Source organism: Dermacentor variabilis, chromosome 2 (assembly GCF_050947875.1).
Source record: "Dermacentor variabilis isolate Ectoservices chromosome 2, ASM5094787v1, whole genome shotgun sequence".
NCBI classification, from domain to species: Eukaryota; Metazoa; Arthropoda; class Arachnida; order Ixodida; family Ixodidae; genus Dermacentor; species Dermacentor variabilis.
The window spans coordinates 138,516,567-138,533,717 of record NC_134569.1 but is presented as its reverse complement, the minus strand read 5'-3'; the positions used below and the strand labels follow the sequence as shown (position 1 = coordinate 138,533,717).

At 47.9% G+C, this 17,151-nt stretch overlaps 1 protein-coding gene across 1 annotated transcript in view; it reads right to left on the bottom strand.

The window, feature by feature from the left end:
* Nucleotides 1-48: 48 nt before the first annotated feature.
* The window catches only part of LOC142572772 (integrin alpha-PS2-like), a 93,510-nt gene continuing 76,407 nt past the window's right edge, over nt 49-17,151 (bottom strand). Inside the window, exons 20-27 of the mRNA XM_075682115.1 lie at nt 16,587-16,759; nt 14,549-14,638; nt 12,359-12,461; nt 9,456-9,656; nt 8,373-8,456; nt 5,306-5,527; nt 4,499-4,624; nt 49-1,624 (exon numbers count right to left, since the gene is read on the bottom strand). Coding sequence (XP_075538230.1) covers nt 1,526-1,624; nt 4,499-4,624; nt 5,306-5,527; nt 8,373-8,456; nt 9,456-9,656; nt 12,359-12,461; nt 14,549-14,638; nt 16,587-16,759 — 1,098 coding nt within the window. The 3' untranslated portion in view covers nt 49-1,525. The remainder of the gene's footprint in view (nt 1,625-4,498; nt 4,625-5,305; nt 5,528-8,372; nt 8,457-9,455; nt 9,657-12,358; nt 12,462-14,548; nt 14,639-16,586; nt 16,760-17,151) is intronic.

Below are 17,151 nucleotides of genomic sequence, written 5' to 3'. Positions count from 1 at the left end.
GTGGAAATGGGGAGGGTGGGAAGTAAGGAGGGACAACCAGACGCCAAGAACGAACAAAACTGTTTTATTTTGAGCCATGACGGCAGTGTCAGCCGGGCCTTTTCGGTCGGAAATCTCACTCCCGGTCGATAACAGCCCAATAAATAGAAAGCGCGCACAACACGAATCATGAGATCTGCTGCCAAGCCACAGCGTGCTTGAGAGGCCCTGCCGCACTTATTGCACCAGCGCCGGCACAACTTTCCTAAAAGCAGTCTCATTCACTTGTCGTAATGATGATAAATGCACCTTGCTGCTCCGTCCATAAACCACGTGGTTGTACAGTCGGACAGACTTGGTATCGTCGCCATTGCGCAAGCTCCGATCGATCAGGCAGCTAGCACATCGTAATTTTGGGCTCTGACATGAAGCTGTGTTGAAATGGACACGTCCAGAAATGAGTGAGAAAGTATCATGAACGAAGCACAAAACATAGTTTGATAGAGAAAACAAAATTATAACAATGACGATATAAAAAACTGCCTGCAGAGCTCAAATGTGCCAACGCTGATCCTTCCTTTTTTATCTGGCATTTGATTGCCTCTTTTACACGGCTCTGCTAAAAACTACTGACTTGAAAGATTTAGCTTTTTGTCTGCCAGCATGTTTCAAAACACAAGAGCGTTCCCGCTAGCGTTAGCCTTGTTGGAAATTGAGAAGAACGGAGGATATTTCTTTATACTGTAAGCCAGCTGTCAAGGTTCACGTTTCGTGCATCTCTTCAGAGAACGAGTAAATTATTTAAATAAATTTTTGCCTTTGGCAATATAGGGACAGGGCATGAAAACTAAGATCATTAGATACTACACTCCTGCTTGTGAAGAACCGGAAATAAGAATGTTCCTTCACAATAGTTAAAAATTCAATGTCGCCTTCGGAGGTAATCGAAGGAATGTTAGCCAGCTTACCCTTGGGCTATGGCTCGAGGCGTTCTGCGACTTTTATCGAATGCGGTACAATTTTTTTTTATCTGGCTCGAATAAAGCCATCGAACGCCTACGAAATGTTTAAATACATGCCTTTGTTTCATTTATAACATACACTGACTGACGCACTTTATTTGAATCACGTAACTTCTTCTTAAAACGGAGAAGCTGCGACGTATTTCAACTTCAAAGCGTACGCGCCTATGGGGACCCTTCTTGCTATTCTTCAAAATTATACATTTTCTCGGTTTTATTTTTGCTTCGGGTCATTCAGCCAAGTGTAACTGCAGTTTGTTTAACAGTATTAATGTAAAACTAGCGGTAGTTCTTGGCAGAAGCAATCATATTTGTTCCGAGCATTCAGAGGCACTGACACAGCTCCAGCCTACAGTCGCGTATGATGATTGCAATACGCGCTGTCTCAATGTCGGGGCAGCAGGCACTGGATTCAGTTGACGGAGATGGTACGGGCCGAGGGCCTTTGAAAGACCCTGACAAAACCGCCCGCCGTCGCCTTCTTGTGGACCATGTACGGATCGAGTTCGACGGTTGCCGCCAATTCACAGGGCTTCGTCACCCTGGGCTAGTCGATAGCCATTCTTCTCCGGTGGGTTGAGGGGTTCCTGGTCCTGCGGCCTTTTTCTCTTGAAGAAGCCCAACTGCGTCGAGAGGTACGCGAAATTTCATGAGACAATTACGAAGGGAGCATTGCCTACAGAATCAATGTACATGTACCGTTTCACGCACGACGGTAAGGCAAGACACCTTTCACGAGCTCGAATCCCTGCGTGGCAAACTTGCCCAAATAGCGGCGGCGCCGTGGAGTCATAGTGAGAAATGCGCGTGTCGGCATTTATGATGTTACACGTGGGTCCGCCCCTAAAGCGTCTGCTACGGAGTGCAAACCACGCAGCTATGCGCGCTCATTGCAAATGCAAGCTGGCTACTGCGACGTGACATTGGCAAACTGTCTTGCTGGAAACCTACCTTTACAGAGTTAAAGAAAAATGCACTACGATAGTGCAGCTGCGCGGGTTCTTATTTAGGCAGTCATCCCTCGTACACGCGTGATTCTTCACAAAGAACTAAAGAATCAAACGAGCCAGGGCGAACGTGCAGTTCGCATGTATTTCACGGTCTCCAGAATTACACGCATCATCGCTTCTCACAGTCGTTAAGAAATTAATCTTGCGTGCCCCGGTGTAATGCGTATAGAGGGAAAAAAGAAAAACAAATCGGGATTTTTGTGCCAGGTCGTCCACGCACTTCGGCGCGATGACGCACGTGCCCAGTTGACTCGGTGCTTATTCACCTTTCCTGGTGACGATCACGCCACTACCGATAAATCTACGTTCCGCGGAGGTGAGTGCGCTAAAAAACAACAATTACATTCTGGGATTTTACGTGCCAAAGCCTCGGCAGCGCGACGCCGTAGCCGCTGGGCTGTAGCGCTGTGGGTGCGAGCGGAATACTGTCAGTCATCGCAACAAATGTCCTGCGTGCGAGCCGTGTATGTCGTATCTCGAAGACCTTTTGTCCTTCGCGCTGTACGTCATCTTTTATAATGAATTATCAACTAGCTCAAGCAATCACCCTAGTTCACTTCATTTCTAGTACAATGGGCCCTTTCTCTTCTTCCTGTTCCTCAGCAAGTTCAGCGCTGTGTATGTCGTCCCTCGCAGTCTTTATCATGAATTACAAACTAGCCCAAGCAACCACTCTAGTTCACTTCATTTCTAGTACAATGGGCCCTTTCTCTTCTTCCTGTTCCTCAGCAAGTTCAGCGCTGTGTATGTCGTCCCTCGCAGTCTTTATCATGAATTACCAACTAGCCCAAGCAACCACCCTAGTTCACTCCCTAAAGGTTGCAGGGAATAGCACCTCTTCCTCTCCACAAACACTTTCTCTCTCTGTGCATAGATAATAGAGAGTTTTAGAATAGGGGCCCCAAACGTTTTGGGGCCCCGAAAAAATAGCGTTGAAGCCACTGCGCATGCGCGAGACGCAAACTGCGTTTGGGTTTTGCATTGGGAACGCTATTTCACCGATTTAGCGGGAGCCCAAATGGCGGCCCCAAAAGCTTTGCGTCAGCAAACATGGTGGCACCCATCGAAGTGACGGCTCTAACCTAGCCCCAAACTGGTTTCGATTCGTGGTAACCCGTAAAGATCGCAAGCTAGAAGTGACTGCGGTTATCGCTTTCTCTCAACTAGCCTGTGTTATGAAGATTGATTCATTAGATGCCGCTGATTCCGAATTCGATTGCGGATGTCATGGCTCGTAGGCCTAACACTGCTAAGTTTGGCTGGTGAAGGCAACGTTCGGTGAAGGCACATTAAGCGCAATTAATTGTTTGCTGCTTACAGAATAACCTCTAAATTGTAATTAAACGTGAATACACGCAAGTGAAAGTTATTGTTCCTATCATAAAATGGTATATTTTATTTAATTATTTCTAATAGCTTTTCTTTGACGCCGTAGTGGCGCTGTCAGCGCAAGAGGCTGTCCGCAAACGCAAAGCCCTATTCTAAAACTCTTCACTCCTGCGTGCCCCAACGCTAACACCCGCAAAGCTCTTTGGGGCCCCAAACTATTGGGGCCCCTAGACCAAAACTCTCTAATATATTGTCACAAGACGTCGCCACTAACGCGGCGCTTCGCGTCTAAGGTTTCGGATATGTTCTGCGAAACGCCTATGCAAGTGCAATGTTCAGCTATATTGAAACGCGATGCACGGATCACGTGCATGGCGGCCGGCCCTTTCGCGCCACCGGCGAACACTGCGTGATCACAGTAGCACTCGCTTTCATTCTACACAAATATGCCGCAGATCGGGGAAAAAAAGAAAGAAAAAGAAAGTTCCGGCATCCACGTGCTCCGAGTGTCGCGTTTCCATCATTGAGCACTGTACGTCACCGTTACCTTCCTCACCTTTCTTGCTTCTTCAGCGCAGAGCTCCAGCATACAGTCGGCCATAGAAGTTCATGGGACACGGGATTCGTGAAAAAAGCTAATTTCCCACGAAGCCTGCGCACATAGTCTCGAATACGAAGTTTAAGTGCGTAGCAGCCTTCGCAACGTACGCAGTCAGCCATTAGATAGAAACGTCATGTACTAAGCGAGCAGAACTATCCATTTGCCGTGACAGCCGTGTCCCGTACGTAAACTTTTGTGGCCGACCGTACACCAGCATTTGGCGGGCCTCGAGGAGAATATTTCGTTATATAGTGACGAACGCTGGTTGGACAAGGAATGTCGCTGAGGCCAACGTCCCCTTCCCCTTCCCCCTCGTTCCTTTTTCGTCAGTGCGACAACTACCGTTCACCACTTCAAGCCTCTATCTTCCTGTGCTTTTTTGTCTAGTTCAGATTTCGTTATCACGGCCTTTCGTAATCTATAGAAGGCACTGGTTTGCCCGTTCTCCCTACATTCATTACGCCTCCGAATGTAGCCACACGGCGCCAATCGATAGAGAGTCCGCTCGTGATCGTTCACGGGCGTCAAGTGCACAAAGGCGTGGCTGTGTGGCGCACCTTCCACAGGAGCAGCGCGAGCAGGCCGAGCAGCAGCAGGCCTCCGAGAACGGCCAGCAGGATGATCCACCACTCGAGACCCCGGCCCGGCGTGCCAATGCCTTCCACCACGACCTCTGTGGAGACCTGCGAATGCAGCGCACTTGTGAAGTCGCACTCCGCATGGGGGCACGTGGTGCTTTGTGTGTCAAGGTTACGTGATTTTGGCGAAAACGTTATTTGGGTTCCTTGGCACTAAACGCCATCACTGGTAACCTAGCGCTTTCGTTATAAACAAGTTTATTTCCTAAGTTTACCGTCGGTCGGTAGATTAATTATGTAATTAATTGATTAATTGGCCGACCGACCGACCAGTAGGTATAACGTCCTCAAGCAATGGTAATACTGCGAGACGCCGTATTAAGCTTTGCCATATCGCTATAGGAAATGGGAGAAACACAATGCACATAACCAAAAGAAATTACATCAGCCTCGATTTGTGCGCATTAGCAGTACTCTGGGTTTCTACGCGGGAGAAGGACCGTGGCCTGCAAATTTCCTAATTTTTGTCACTGCCGTCTTCGACTGCGATTCCTCTGGTCCTGGAGACCCCAATTCTGTAAGACTGAAAGAGCCCTCGGTTATTTCAACTTCTTCCGCTTAACCGGAACCCCCGAACACACCCTGCAGTTCGGCAATAAAAAAATAAAATAAAAAAGATCGACTCGAGCGATTACGGCCGTAATGCCGGTCTTCGGGTCCGAGTGTCACACACGCTATACACGAGGCATCGGAAGAAGGAAAAAGATCTGGACCGAGGTTTCGTACGAAGTGCTGCGTGAGGGGCACGTTGTCCGGCGCCAGGCCGTACTGGAGGGAGGCGACGCGCGCCACCAGCTTCGAGGAGACCCGCAGCCGCTCCTGGCCCATGGCGGCCACCGTGCTCTGCCACAGGCGGGACTCGGCGCTGACGACGGCCCGGTCGCCCGCCGACAGCGAGCCGCCCAGGGGGCAGCGGAACACGGCGCAGCGGGGCAGCTCGCCGCAGCCCTGCGCGCGTGGAGACGCGTTCCGTTCACGGGAGCACGTGGAAATGTGTTTGCCCCAGAGCTCGAAGTCTCCCTTCAGTGGAGGGTGGCGACCAGTAAAGCGCACGCACGCACGCACGCACACACACACACACACACACACACACACACACACACACACACACACACACACACACACACACACACACACACACACACACACATATATATATATATATATATATATATATATATATAAAAGGCAAGTTTACAGCCTTTGGAGCTTATCCCGTCCCATAACGATAATCGTCATCTGCCTTGCTTGCGTTTCCTCTCTTGAAAACTCGACACTCGCTACTTTCCTGTCGAGAATGCTGTGTCAAGCTGAAGCGCAAGCCGTTCGTGATTAGGAAGTACCGGGCTCGCAACGTCAAAGAAAGGAAATGCGGGCGAGACAGACGGCGATTATCGTTTGGGGACAAAATACAACCCAAAGGGTGTAAACTTTTCTTTAGAGTGCATACGTGGCGGGTACAACGACTTAAGAGAGGTAAAGCGAGTTACAAAAAGGAAAATCCAGAAAGGGCATTTGCTTGGAACGTTGTCTGAGAACTCATAAGCGTACGAAAAGTGCGTGTTGCAACTCTTATGTCGTTTCGGGCGTGGTCAAATTAATTACGTTCATTGTCGCTAAGTTGCGTGCCAGTTCTCGGCACGGCTCTCTCGGCAATCGCTTGTGACAGTGGTACGCGAGCAGCTCGGCCACGCGGCGCGTTTCCGCTAACGCGTCGTCTTTCTCTTCCTGTCGTCTCTCGTGCTACCGCGACATTCGATGCTGCAAACAAGCCACGCCAACTCGCACGGCGATCTCCTGGCTCTTTGCTCTAACGAAGCACGTCTCCCTCTCTCTCGTCGCCGCAAGTCACTCTCGAAGTGCTGAAACGAAGCAGCACGTGGATTGCAGCACGTGACGCAACTGTCTGCTGGCGTTCGGTTGCTTTAGTCTTCACTCTAGTTCTTCACATAAATGGCCTAATTTTCGCATGCATTCTGTGTTAACGCGCGCAAGGTCGACATCGTTCGAGGTGCTTGTATCTGTAGCGTTTCCTTTTCTTTCCACCTCCGATTGGAAGGGCTGTATTTTGTGACGAATGTTTTTGTTTTGAATTCTTTTTGGCCTTTCGTCATTCGCTAGCACAAAGCCGCGCCGCAGGTATTGCCGGTATTGTCCACTCGACGCGACAGCTGATAAAAAGGGAACGGAGCATGCATTCACAAAAAAAGCTCCAGTAGAAAGATTGTTCCTAAGAGCACATTCGAGCCAACCTTGATTCTGGACATATAAGCGAGGGCAGCTCGCCCAGGGTAAAAATCAGTTGTGAACAAAAAAGATTTATGGACTAGCTCCACTCCCCTCCCCCCCCCCCCCAATCATCCTTACTCGGCCGAAAAAAGTATTTACAAAATACGGCCTCATAAATGTATACTATCTCGTGGTGTTACGCCAGAAACCAACTAGCCGGTACCCAAACCCTGCTTCACTCTAAGGGAGCACGCAAATGCAAGGTCTGAGCGAAATTTCCTCGGCGACTATACAGGGTTTTTCTTTTTAGACAACACAGATTTTTTTATAAAGACGCCATAAGCGCAACGAACATGGTGCTTTTGCAGAGGAGTTCCTAGGTATACTTTGCTAGGACATACTTTGCCGCTAATAAAATGACCTTCAAAAGATTAAGTAACAAAAATTATTAACAAACTTTTTATTAGCGCCTTGGGGGCAGTCATTTGAAGGCCGTCACACTTCAATGCACCATCATATCTATTCCTTAAGAATCTTGAGAGTCGCACCTAAGTCGAGATGTTTATCATCGAATTGCAGCGGTAAATCCCGGCAACATCGAAACCGAGCGCGTCGGGAGCGTAGGGAAGGCGGCCCCGCTCTCGTCTCAGATGGAAACGCCCCGTGACGACAAGCGCGAGCGAGTTGGAAACCGAACGTCTCGGCCAGTCGCAGCAGCTACTGATACGACACGCTTTGCCTGGCAAGCATGTGCTGCCGTGTGTCGGGTCAGGATTTTCCCGCGGCATTCTGTCGTTCAAATTTCAACCCCACACTTGTTTACGGGGCGTTGCCGTCTGACGCGCAGCGGGACTCTCTCAGTCTCGATATTGCCTCGATCGAGCTCTGTGGAATTCGACGATGAATATATCGAATTAGGTGCGATTTTCAAGATCTTTTAAAATATGGGTGCATGAAAACGTCAGTGCCTCCAAATTCGGCATTTAAACAACACACGCACACGCCACCCTGTGCAGTGTGTAAGCGTCCAGCTCTGCATGAAGGCTGCAACAGGCAGCAGCGGTTCCTCTCCACCCGCCATTCACAGTGCACTGACATATTTTCTATCGGCAACCGCAGCCGCAGAGCACTCAATGAGCAGGCCACGTTAAGTGCTCCCACGAACAGTGTCAGTGGCCAGCAATGTACATTTGAAATTTGGGACTAAGCAATCGCTTCCCTCTCTGCTAGAACCCTGTCCCTTCCCCGAAACTTACATGGAATATACGTATTGTGAGCGCAACACATGCCTGACTTTCAACTTCATCGTCTCCTTAAGCAGTATTAGTGGGCAAGACTGAGCGTCAGCCTGGTGCCAAAGCCGTGACAACGTCAAAAGGATTTTCGTCGTTGTGTTACCTTTTTCTTTTGATTGTCCGATTTAGTTTGTTCTGATTGATTGATTGATTGATTGATTGATTGATTGATTGATTGATTGATTGATTGATTGATTGATTGATTGATTGATTGATTGATTGATTGATTGATTGGCGCATACTTAGCCATTCAGATTGACCATACTTACCAATTCAGATTCCAGTTCGCTGTCCCTGATATCACGGTGCACCCGGACCGCAGCCGAAGTGTCCCTGGGCCTTCTCGATGAACCCTGGATTCGCGGAACAGTGGGAGAGTTGGGGTATCAACATTAATCAAAATGTGCCCGGTTACGTAAGCTTTCAGCGAAGAGTGTATGTATATATATATATATATATATATATATATATATATATATAGCGCTCAGAACTGCGTGTGTGCGCTATACTTGATACTATACTGCGCAGCAGTATTAAGTGTAGCTCACAAACGCACTTCTGAAAGGGGCGCCATATATGGCGTCCCGTGCTGTGTAAAGGCGTAGCGCTGTTATTTTATTTATCTGTGTGTCTCTATGTAAACATCAGCACGATTGCCCTGCGACTGTCTAATAAGCGCTCGCTGTGAAAGACTAATGGCTCTTGCAGGGCACCGAGCCAACGTTACGGCCTATAACTGCTTGCGCGTTATATTTAGGCCGGGGTGTGGGAAAGGCGGGAAACACCTTTACCCCCGTTGGACACCAGTTGTGGGAACCTTATTTGGTTCCCGTACTCGGCCGTATAGCCCTAAAAAAAAAAAAAAAGACATCGAGGTCACGAAAGGCTAATGTTTCATCGCCCTCCAAGCGAAACTCGGCCAACGCTGACATGATCGGCGTTCCGAGCGCGAGCGCGCCAGAGCTCGGGCCCGTCCCGCGCCGCGGTTCCAGCCTACGAGAGGCGCCCCGCACACCTGAGGATTTTCTGCTTGAATTTAGTGGGGTGGCCATTACCGCGCACGAGAGCCACCCGTGCAACATCTATTCCCGGGAAGAACGCCGCAATCAGAACATCATCCACACAGTCGAGTAGAACTTGCTGCTGGGCGGATCGGTGGAGATCTAATGAACACATTGTTGTGCCAAAAGGAAGTTAAGCTTAGGACGGCAAGTAAGAAATGACAGGTCGTTTCTTACTTAAGTCTTCGTTTTCCTTTTGGCGCAACAATGTATTCATTAGAACTCCGCACAGTCTTCTTTCTTCCCGCGCTTAGCAAGAAAAATACAAGGAAAAGCAAAGTCAACGTGTACCGCTAGACGCCTAGGGTCGACGGCTTCGCCAGGTGCCTCGGGCGAGATGACGTCGCAGGGTCTCCGTTTGGCCGCGCTCCCGGGGCCCTGAACCGTGGGAGGCTCGAGCAGGTACAGCAGGGGCTGGTCGTGCACGTTGTGCGTCGGCCACACCAGGTACACGTCGGCCTCTTGCACCACGCTCGGGCCGCGGTTGATCAGCTGCGCGAAGAATCAGGCCGCCACCGGATTTTGTAATCGAGCGCGGGACGCCTCGACTGCCGTCCGCGCGTCGCTCCGAAACACTCGGGACCACAGCGACACGCGCAGGGTGTGCATATTCGGGACAATAGCGCACACGTCAGTTTAATACGCTGGGACGCGCAATATTAAGCGTATCGTGCAGTGCTCGCCCATTATGGGCAGTCATTTTCTTGCGCGCATTCCGCAGTTCCGTATACGAGGCATGCGTAATGCACGCCGTGCATTAACTGGACGTTGTGCGTGTCCGGTGCATATTGGCGCAGTGTGTCATTGCATTGTAGGGACTTGCCATCTTCCCCTACTTGACCCTGTCTCCTCCTCTCCCCATGTACCGCTGATGAGTAACAGTCTTTTCAGGGTGAAAAACAGCGCAAGAACGACGACATAGAGACGTGATAACACACATCACGAGCGCTGAAGCAACAGGCCAGGGGAAGCTTATTCAGACCGACCTCCTGATCATTAAGATCTCTCTCTGATCTCGGTGCAGTGCTAAACGCAAACAGGATGCAATCAGATTAACGGAATAGTGTGTTAATCGACAGCCTCATCGGCGCGTGTTCTGAGATACGTATATGGAAGTTTCATTAACAAAATTAACACGCGTTTTATAACGTGTAGGCAACATTTGTAAAATAAGGTAGGCGCCATATTACTGCCTGCTTATGCTTAAGAGAAATCAAAAGACCTCTTGCAAGCAACCTATTTGGTTGGAACTCTTCCAATTAAAATGAAAGTTGAACACTGCAAGAGCATAAATGTACGCTGTGCGCGGGTGTCTGTCTATATACGTGCCGCGGCAAGATGACAGTGGTCATACTAAGGGTGCTTTAGCGAACTTTCAAATTTTTTTGTAGCTTGCCTGTGGCAGATAGCACAATTCTAGTCGATGGAGAGGCGGACATTACTTGCAGAAAAAGCTAAGATGCGTAATCAATTAATTAACAAATATTCACTAATTAAGTTTTCAACTAATTGCCTTATGGCACATATTACAAATTCTAGCCGGGGAGTTCGCGCGGCGGATCCATTTGGCACGAATTCTCAGTATGACACCAGTTTCGAGACATTCATTCCTGAACATTAAAAAGACGTTTTGTTTGGAACAACAGTGCATCTTTTACCGTACATATTACGGCGCATATCTCGTAAATGATGTTATCCACACTATTTTTTTTTCAAGGGGATATGCCTTGCAGTCTCACCCGCTAGAATTTGTAAATTGCAATAAGTGCTATAAAGTAATTAGTTAAAATTTCGATTTATGCAGTTCATTTTTTATTTGCATGTCCGCCTCTTCGAGTAGACCAGCTCATGGACTAGAATTGGGCTACCTGCCACAGGCGGTTTTAAGAAAATGTTTTGAAGTTGTTCGCTGAAACAGCCTGTGTAGTTGGCAGCTCACTCTTTCGAAACCGGCATGAATTTCACATGACACCTTTGCATTGCCTACGGGATGGAATGCGTGCATGCTGCGGCGATAAAGAGAGAAAAAGAACGCGCATTAATGACAAATAAAAATGAAACATGAAATAAAAAGCAACACATATGGGTCTTCGGGTGGGTACACATAGTTTAGGTTTACTATTTCGATCCTAAGTCTGTGTAACGTTAAACGTTGTTGTAGAGGGTTTTCCGGTGGGCCGGGGTTCTCCCGTGGAAGGATCCAGTCACTGTGAAATGCGTTTTAAGCATCGCAGGTTGTGACTGTTGTTATGTCATCTCAAACGCGTTCAGTGTAGCACAACTGTAGTACATGGGTGTAGAAGAACACATCGCACACGTAGCGAAGTAAAATTGTCTGAACGAGCACACTGGGGGTGGTAGAGCAGTGAGGCATCACCATCTGAACCGAATAACAATAACGTCCCGTGTGTTGTGTGTACGTGTATACATCCACGGCACGCATGTCTACGTGGAGCCTGCAGTTGGTGGTGGCTCCATTTGCGTGTGTGCAGGTACACGTGCGCTTCTACTCGCCAGATAGCAGCGTGCTATAGCTCACCTTAATTGGCAGATGCCGAGACGTGTCTGCCGTTGGCCCATCGAAATACGCTGCCGTTTCGGGGCTCCTTTAAAAAGAGGCATTGGTTCCTGGCTGCGCTAAGACTAATCTTACACGTTTTCTGCGCACTGCCAGCAGCCCCATCGCGATAACAAGTCGGCTGGTGAAGCGTTCACGAGAGGGTTTGCACGCTCTGTTTTCTATTTATGACGTCTCGTTTTAATTTGAATTAAAACACGAATAAGAAAGATAATAAAAACAGTACCGTGCGTGTCAGGCTCTTGCCAAAAGGTAATACCAAATAAACAAGAAATCGTTCGGGCAATGCACAACATATGCCGTTGAAGTCGTCGCTCACACCGGGTTGCGGTTGTGGTTCACCTGCTCCCCAAGCCCTTCTTTTATTTCGCCGTACTGTTCGAGTGCTTCCATAAAGAAGGGCACCACGATTTCGTAACAGTAATGTAAGCGCGAAAAAAAAAAAAGCTTTTTCTGTAGTCGTATATCTGTGCTGCAACTGAACAACGGACGGAACCTTGCCCAGTGGATCGCCGTTTCGATCTTACATTGGCTCGTATAATTTCATCTCGAGACTGGATAACGCATCCCGCGACTTCGAGTCGAGCCTTCTCCGCTGAGTCGCACGCTCACCCACCTCGTAAACGTGCTTGACCGGCGGGCCGATGTCAGCCGAAGTTTGAACCTCCTTGTCCTCGATGAGAGACATGTTGAGGTACACTTCGGCTGGGAACGAAGTCCTGCGCAGAAACATCGTAGGCAGGCGTCGCGCGTAAATCGCTTATAAATCAATGTATAGGGGGACATTGGAGTCACACACGGCGTGACGGTTCACCAAATAAGCCCACAGATGACCGTGTCGTGGTTGAGCTGCAACGAGTCGTGCCGCCATGATAGCAGCTAAGAAGGGAATAGGTTTGGGCATGTTGGTTATTATTCATCGTGATGCAAGTGACGCAGCGCAGTAAGGACGAGGGACAAGTCGAAACAGGACAAGCGCTAGGATAGCGCTTGTCCAGCATATATATATATATATATATATATATATATATATATATATATATATATATATATATATATATATATATATATATATATATATCATAAGAATCCATCAAGGCAAGGACACGAAGGACAGCATAGGGGATATTACTTGTATTCCTAATGTAAGTAAAGAAATGATAAATAAATGGATTTTAGTGTGGATGAAAAACACTCACAGGATTAGTTCCAGCATATCAGCATAAATACCCTAGAAAGTGGATGGGAAAATGCCGCCGCGGAAGCTCGATTGATAAGAGCATCGCATGCGTAATGCCGTAATGTGAAGACATCGGTTCGTATCCCACCTGCGGCCAGTTGTTTTTTTTTTTTCATCCACTTTCATTTCCATTTATTCATAATTTTTTTTTTTACATCCATTAAGAACTACAAGCAATTTCTCCTATGCTGTCCTTGGTGTCATTGTTTGTTGGCTTCTTATGATATGACTAGTAGAAATCGGGCTTCCTTTCTTCTCGTTCATATACTGCAACTGACACTGCAATTGACAGTGGTCTGCTCTGGACCGCAGTCAGTTGCACTTCGCTCCTAGAAGAGGCAGGACATCTGTCGAGTGAGTTCCTGAACAACACTTTGCAATCTGGCGAACGCGGTTTGAATCGTGGATCCGGAAACTCAAAGAGGTGCTGCGTAACGCTAACGCATTTGGATCGCATTTAAGGCTAAATCGTCACTGAGTTTTGGTCATAATCGTACTTGTCAGAATTGTGTACTTATAATTTCAAGCATATCACGAATAAAACTCGACCTTTCATTGCAACCGTTAAGTACTCGACGCGATATTGCCATTTTATCATCATTGTTTCACAGATTCATTCAGGGCCTAGCCATTAGATATCTTAAAGAAGCCTCCTGGACGTCACAAACGCTGTACAATCAGTTCAGCTACATCCGAATCTATGACACTACACGTGCTCTCCGTTCTTCAGCTCTGCCTCATGCTATCAGTCTCTGGAAGGCTCATCCGGATAATATCGCTTCCCAGTACAACCACGACGCATCTTACAGTCGACTGGTAGAGCATTCTCGGGCTCAACCACCTAGTTCTATTGTGACTTTAATGTTTTCGGTACGTTTGCATACATTTATCAAGTAATTTCATTGGTTTCGTAGTATGTATAGTCCTTGACTATGTTATATTTATTAACTCATTTTTCTACACAAGTCCGGTGCAGGCGCACACTTACTTCATTATAATGTAACACTGTAGCTTGTCGTATCTATGCGAGAGTTTGTTTCCTGCCTTGCTTGTCTCTGTTTTTTCTTTAATTCTCTTTCTTTTCTTCTTTCACTTGGATTTTTGGTGATTCACTTACTATTATTATGGTTATTGTAGCGTTTGTACGCCTACCCTGTAATGCAATGATATTCATGTGATGTTTACTACTGTCTGTTGATGCCTATTTTTTCCCAGTTTTAGTTTTCATATATAATTAAACTTTCTATAGCGACTGTTTTGATGTTGTGTAACATTTCTTTGTGCGAATACTGCTTTTGTAACGTTGATGCCTTTTTCTGCTTTTTCAAATGGTGCTTGTTTTATATTGATGTAACCCTAGTGTCCCCCGGACTCAATGCATTACTCAACATATTTATTTATTCCTGTAGATATGAATGAATGAATGAATGAATGAATGAATGAATGACCCGATTATATTTCCTTTTAATAGACACTAGGATATCCCTGCCCTCACTCCGCACTAATCCGCACTGCCGCCTTCGTGTTTCTTAAAAGCCCAATCCTTCGAAGCGCTTGTTTACTCACCCCCTGGCAGTCATGTTGACTTTGACGGTGACCGGAAGTCGAACAACGAGGCTGTTGTCCTTGGAGGCCGCTTCTACTTCGGGGTTGGTGCTGCGAGAAAAGAGAATTAACGAGGAAGGCCGTGAGACGGGACGCCGCTGCTCTGGCCAGTATGTACTGGCCAAAAAGATGCAGCGCATTGCACAGCCGATCCCCGATACTCCGCGTCGTGGCCTTTCAAGCCAAGGCCGAGCCACGGTATTTGACAAACGCCGTTTTGTCTGCGAAGGCGAAGCGGCTGAAAACAAGGGAAATTATGGAACGATATTCGGTAGAGAGACTTGGTGACCAATGAGTTGACACTCCTTCTATCCTCCTTCCTGATGAAGTAAAAGCCCCCCGGCACATGTTGTAGACTGCGTCCTTTGCGCTTTTATCAACAAGAAACACGCGTCCTTTGTGGAATAAAAATCCAGCTCGAAGGAAGCGCTCTGTATATGTCTCTTTTCGCCGCGAACCTTGCTATATGCGCTGCTATGTTCTACTCGGGGAGCGGCTAGAGAAAGAAATATACGAGCAAAAACTTACACCGCTCGATCGAAAGTAGCGCATCGAGCTCACATTTTGCGATATGTTTTCCGCGTAATTACGAAGTGCCCATATTAGGCAGTGCTAGCGAGACACGCGTCCATGGCCACCCGTTTGCAACCTGTTCGCGTTTGACTCGACTCGACCAGACAAGAAGCAGGCGTTAGTTACATTTCATTTCGCGGTCCACGATCTGCCACGTCGAAGTGCGTATGTATCAGTTACGATTGGGTCAAGCACGCCTTGCAGTACGCGACCAGCAAAAGCACTGAAATCTGTTCGACAGGTTCAGACACGTGCAGTAAGCTCGCACCTTAATTAACGGATTCGAGCCACGAATATTTGGAAACTCCGAACGAGTCCGCGACAGAATGGCAAAGAGCGTAGAAAAAAAGTAGACCTAGCATAATATGGCAAAGAGTTGGCACGCGGGAACAATGCTCAAAAGTAGACAAAAGAGTTAAATACACGCGTCGATAGAAAGCTGCAGAAGATGTGAGCGTTCGCGAGAAGAACGGGGTAGAAACTGTTCTCAAGATTACAAGCCCTTCATCTTCGTGCTGGTTCCTCGCAAGAAGTCAACAAGCGTTCAAAAGGCACTTGGCAACCACAGACGAAATAAGCTGTCGGTAAAGGCAGACGCGACGCGCACTCTGGACAACATAATGGCTGATCGCACGTTTCGCGGCAAGCACGTATGGCGGCGTACTCTTGCGTCCCGTCTGCCACTAACTCTGTCCCGCGCTTAGTCTGTGAGCGGGAAATTCACATTCGGATACCGCGCATCCGATGCCGCTGTTTCCAGACTAAACTGTCCTTCCCACGCATAGGGCACGCGTAAAGTCACGGACTGAGCAAACTTTCGCGTTAAGTAAACGAATGCTGCTCCATTGTAGTGAAGTGAATTTGAACTGAACTTTACTGTGGTCCGTGATGTCTCAGCATTTCCGTCTCTCCTGCCCTTAGCGAAAGGCAGCAGACAATGGTGCCATTCGAGACAGGACAGCTGACCGTATACGGTGCGTGAATGCGCTGCAAGTAGGTTCTGCAACGATGTGTGCCCGGACGAGTTTGCCCACACAAGGGGCCAGTACAGATTGACTTTTTAACGCCGAGCCCGAGTGAAAGGGGAATTTTACCGAGCCAAGTAGCATTCCCTGGAACGGCGGTTTAAACCCTCGAAGTCTTCACAATAAGCTTCATTGAAGACTTTCAGATAGTGCTCCTGGATGTTACATCAAAACGGTTTCGCTAACTCCTACACGTTTCTGGAAGAGCCGATGTACACACTTTTGAGGTTGCGTTCTCATGTGTAGCCTTCCTTGAGCAAAAATACAAATGGCTCCACCGAAACGTGACCGAAACCGTTGTTTAACGTAAGAGTACATATAGGCAGTGACTTTCCAGACATACCGCATATGTGCAAGTTAAGCGGGTTGCTGATTGTAGAACACACGGCCCCGTGAAGTACCTGTTCACTTGCACGGTGATGTTGAGCTCGGCCGCGGTGGGCACGAGCCTAGCTGGGGCCAGGATGACCTTGAAGCGCACCTTCTTCCCCGCAGGGAGCGGGTTCTGTACGTCGCACGCCAGATGGCTCTCACCCGACGCCTGCTTCAGCGCCCCGCCACACGTCACCGAATCCTGGGGGGAAACAAAAAGTTTGGGAATGTTGTACAAGTGTTTCTTCGTCTAACAACGACAACAATGTACGCCACTAGTTCTGTTTTGGCGTTGCAAATGAGGGTTGCGCCGGCACTCAGCAGCATACTTACAATATAGAAGCACAACTATGGCAGAATGAAACAAGTAAAACAAAAGACATTTTTTCGAACTTTAGTTAAGGCTCGCGCAAGTGTTTCATCACTTCAAAGCACTAGTGCTAGCGGAGATGTAAAGTGCGACGTAAGCGGTTGTCTAGACTCAAGTTACTGCCGACTTCCAATTTAAATGAATGTGGGAACGAAACTGTGACATCCTGGCCGCAAGATATTCTTGAAAAAAAGAATATAACGCCTGTTATTCTTGTACGGTGC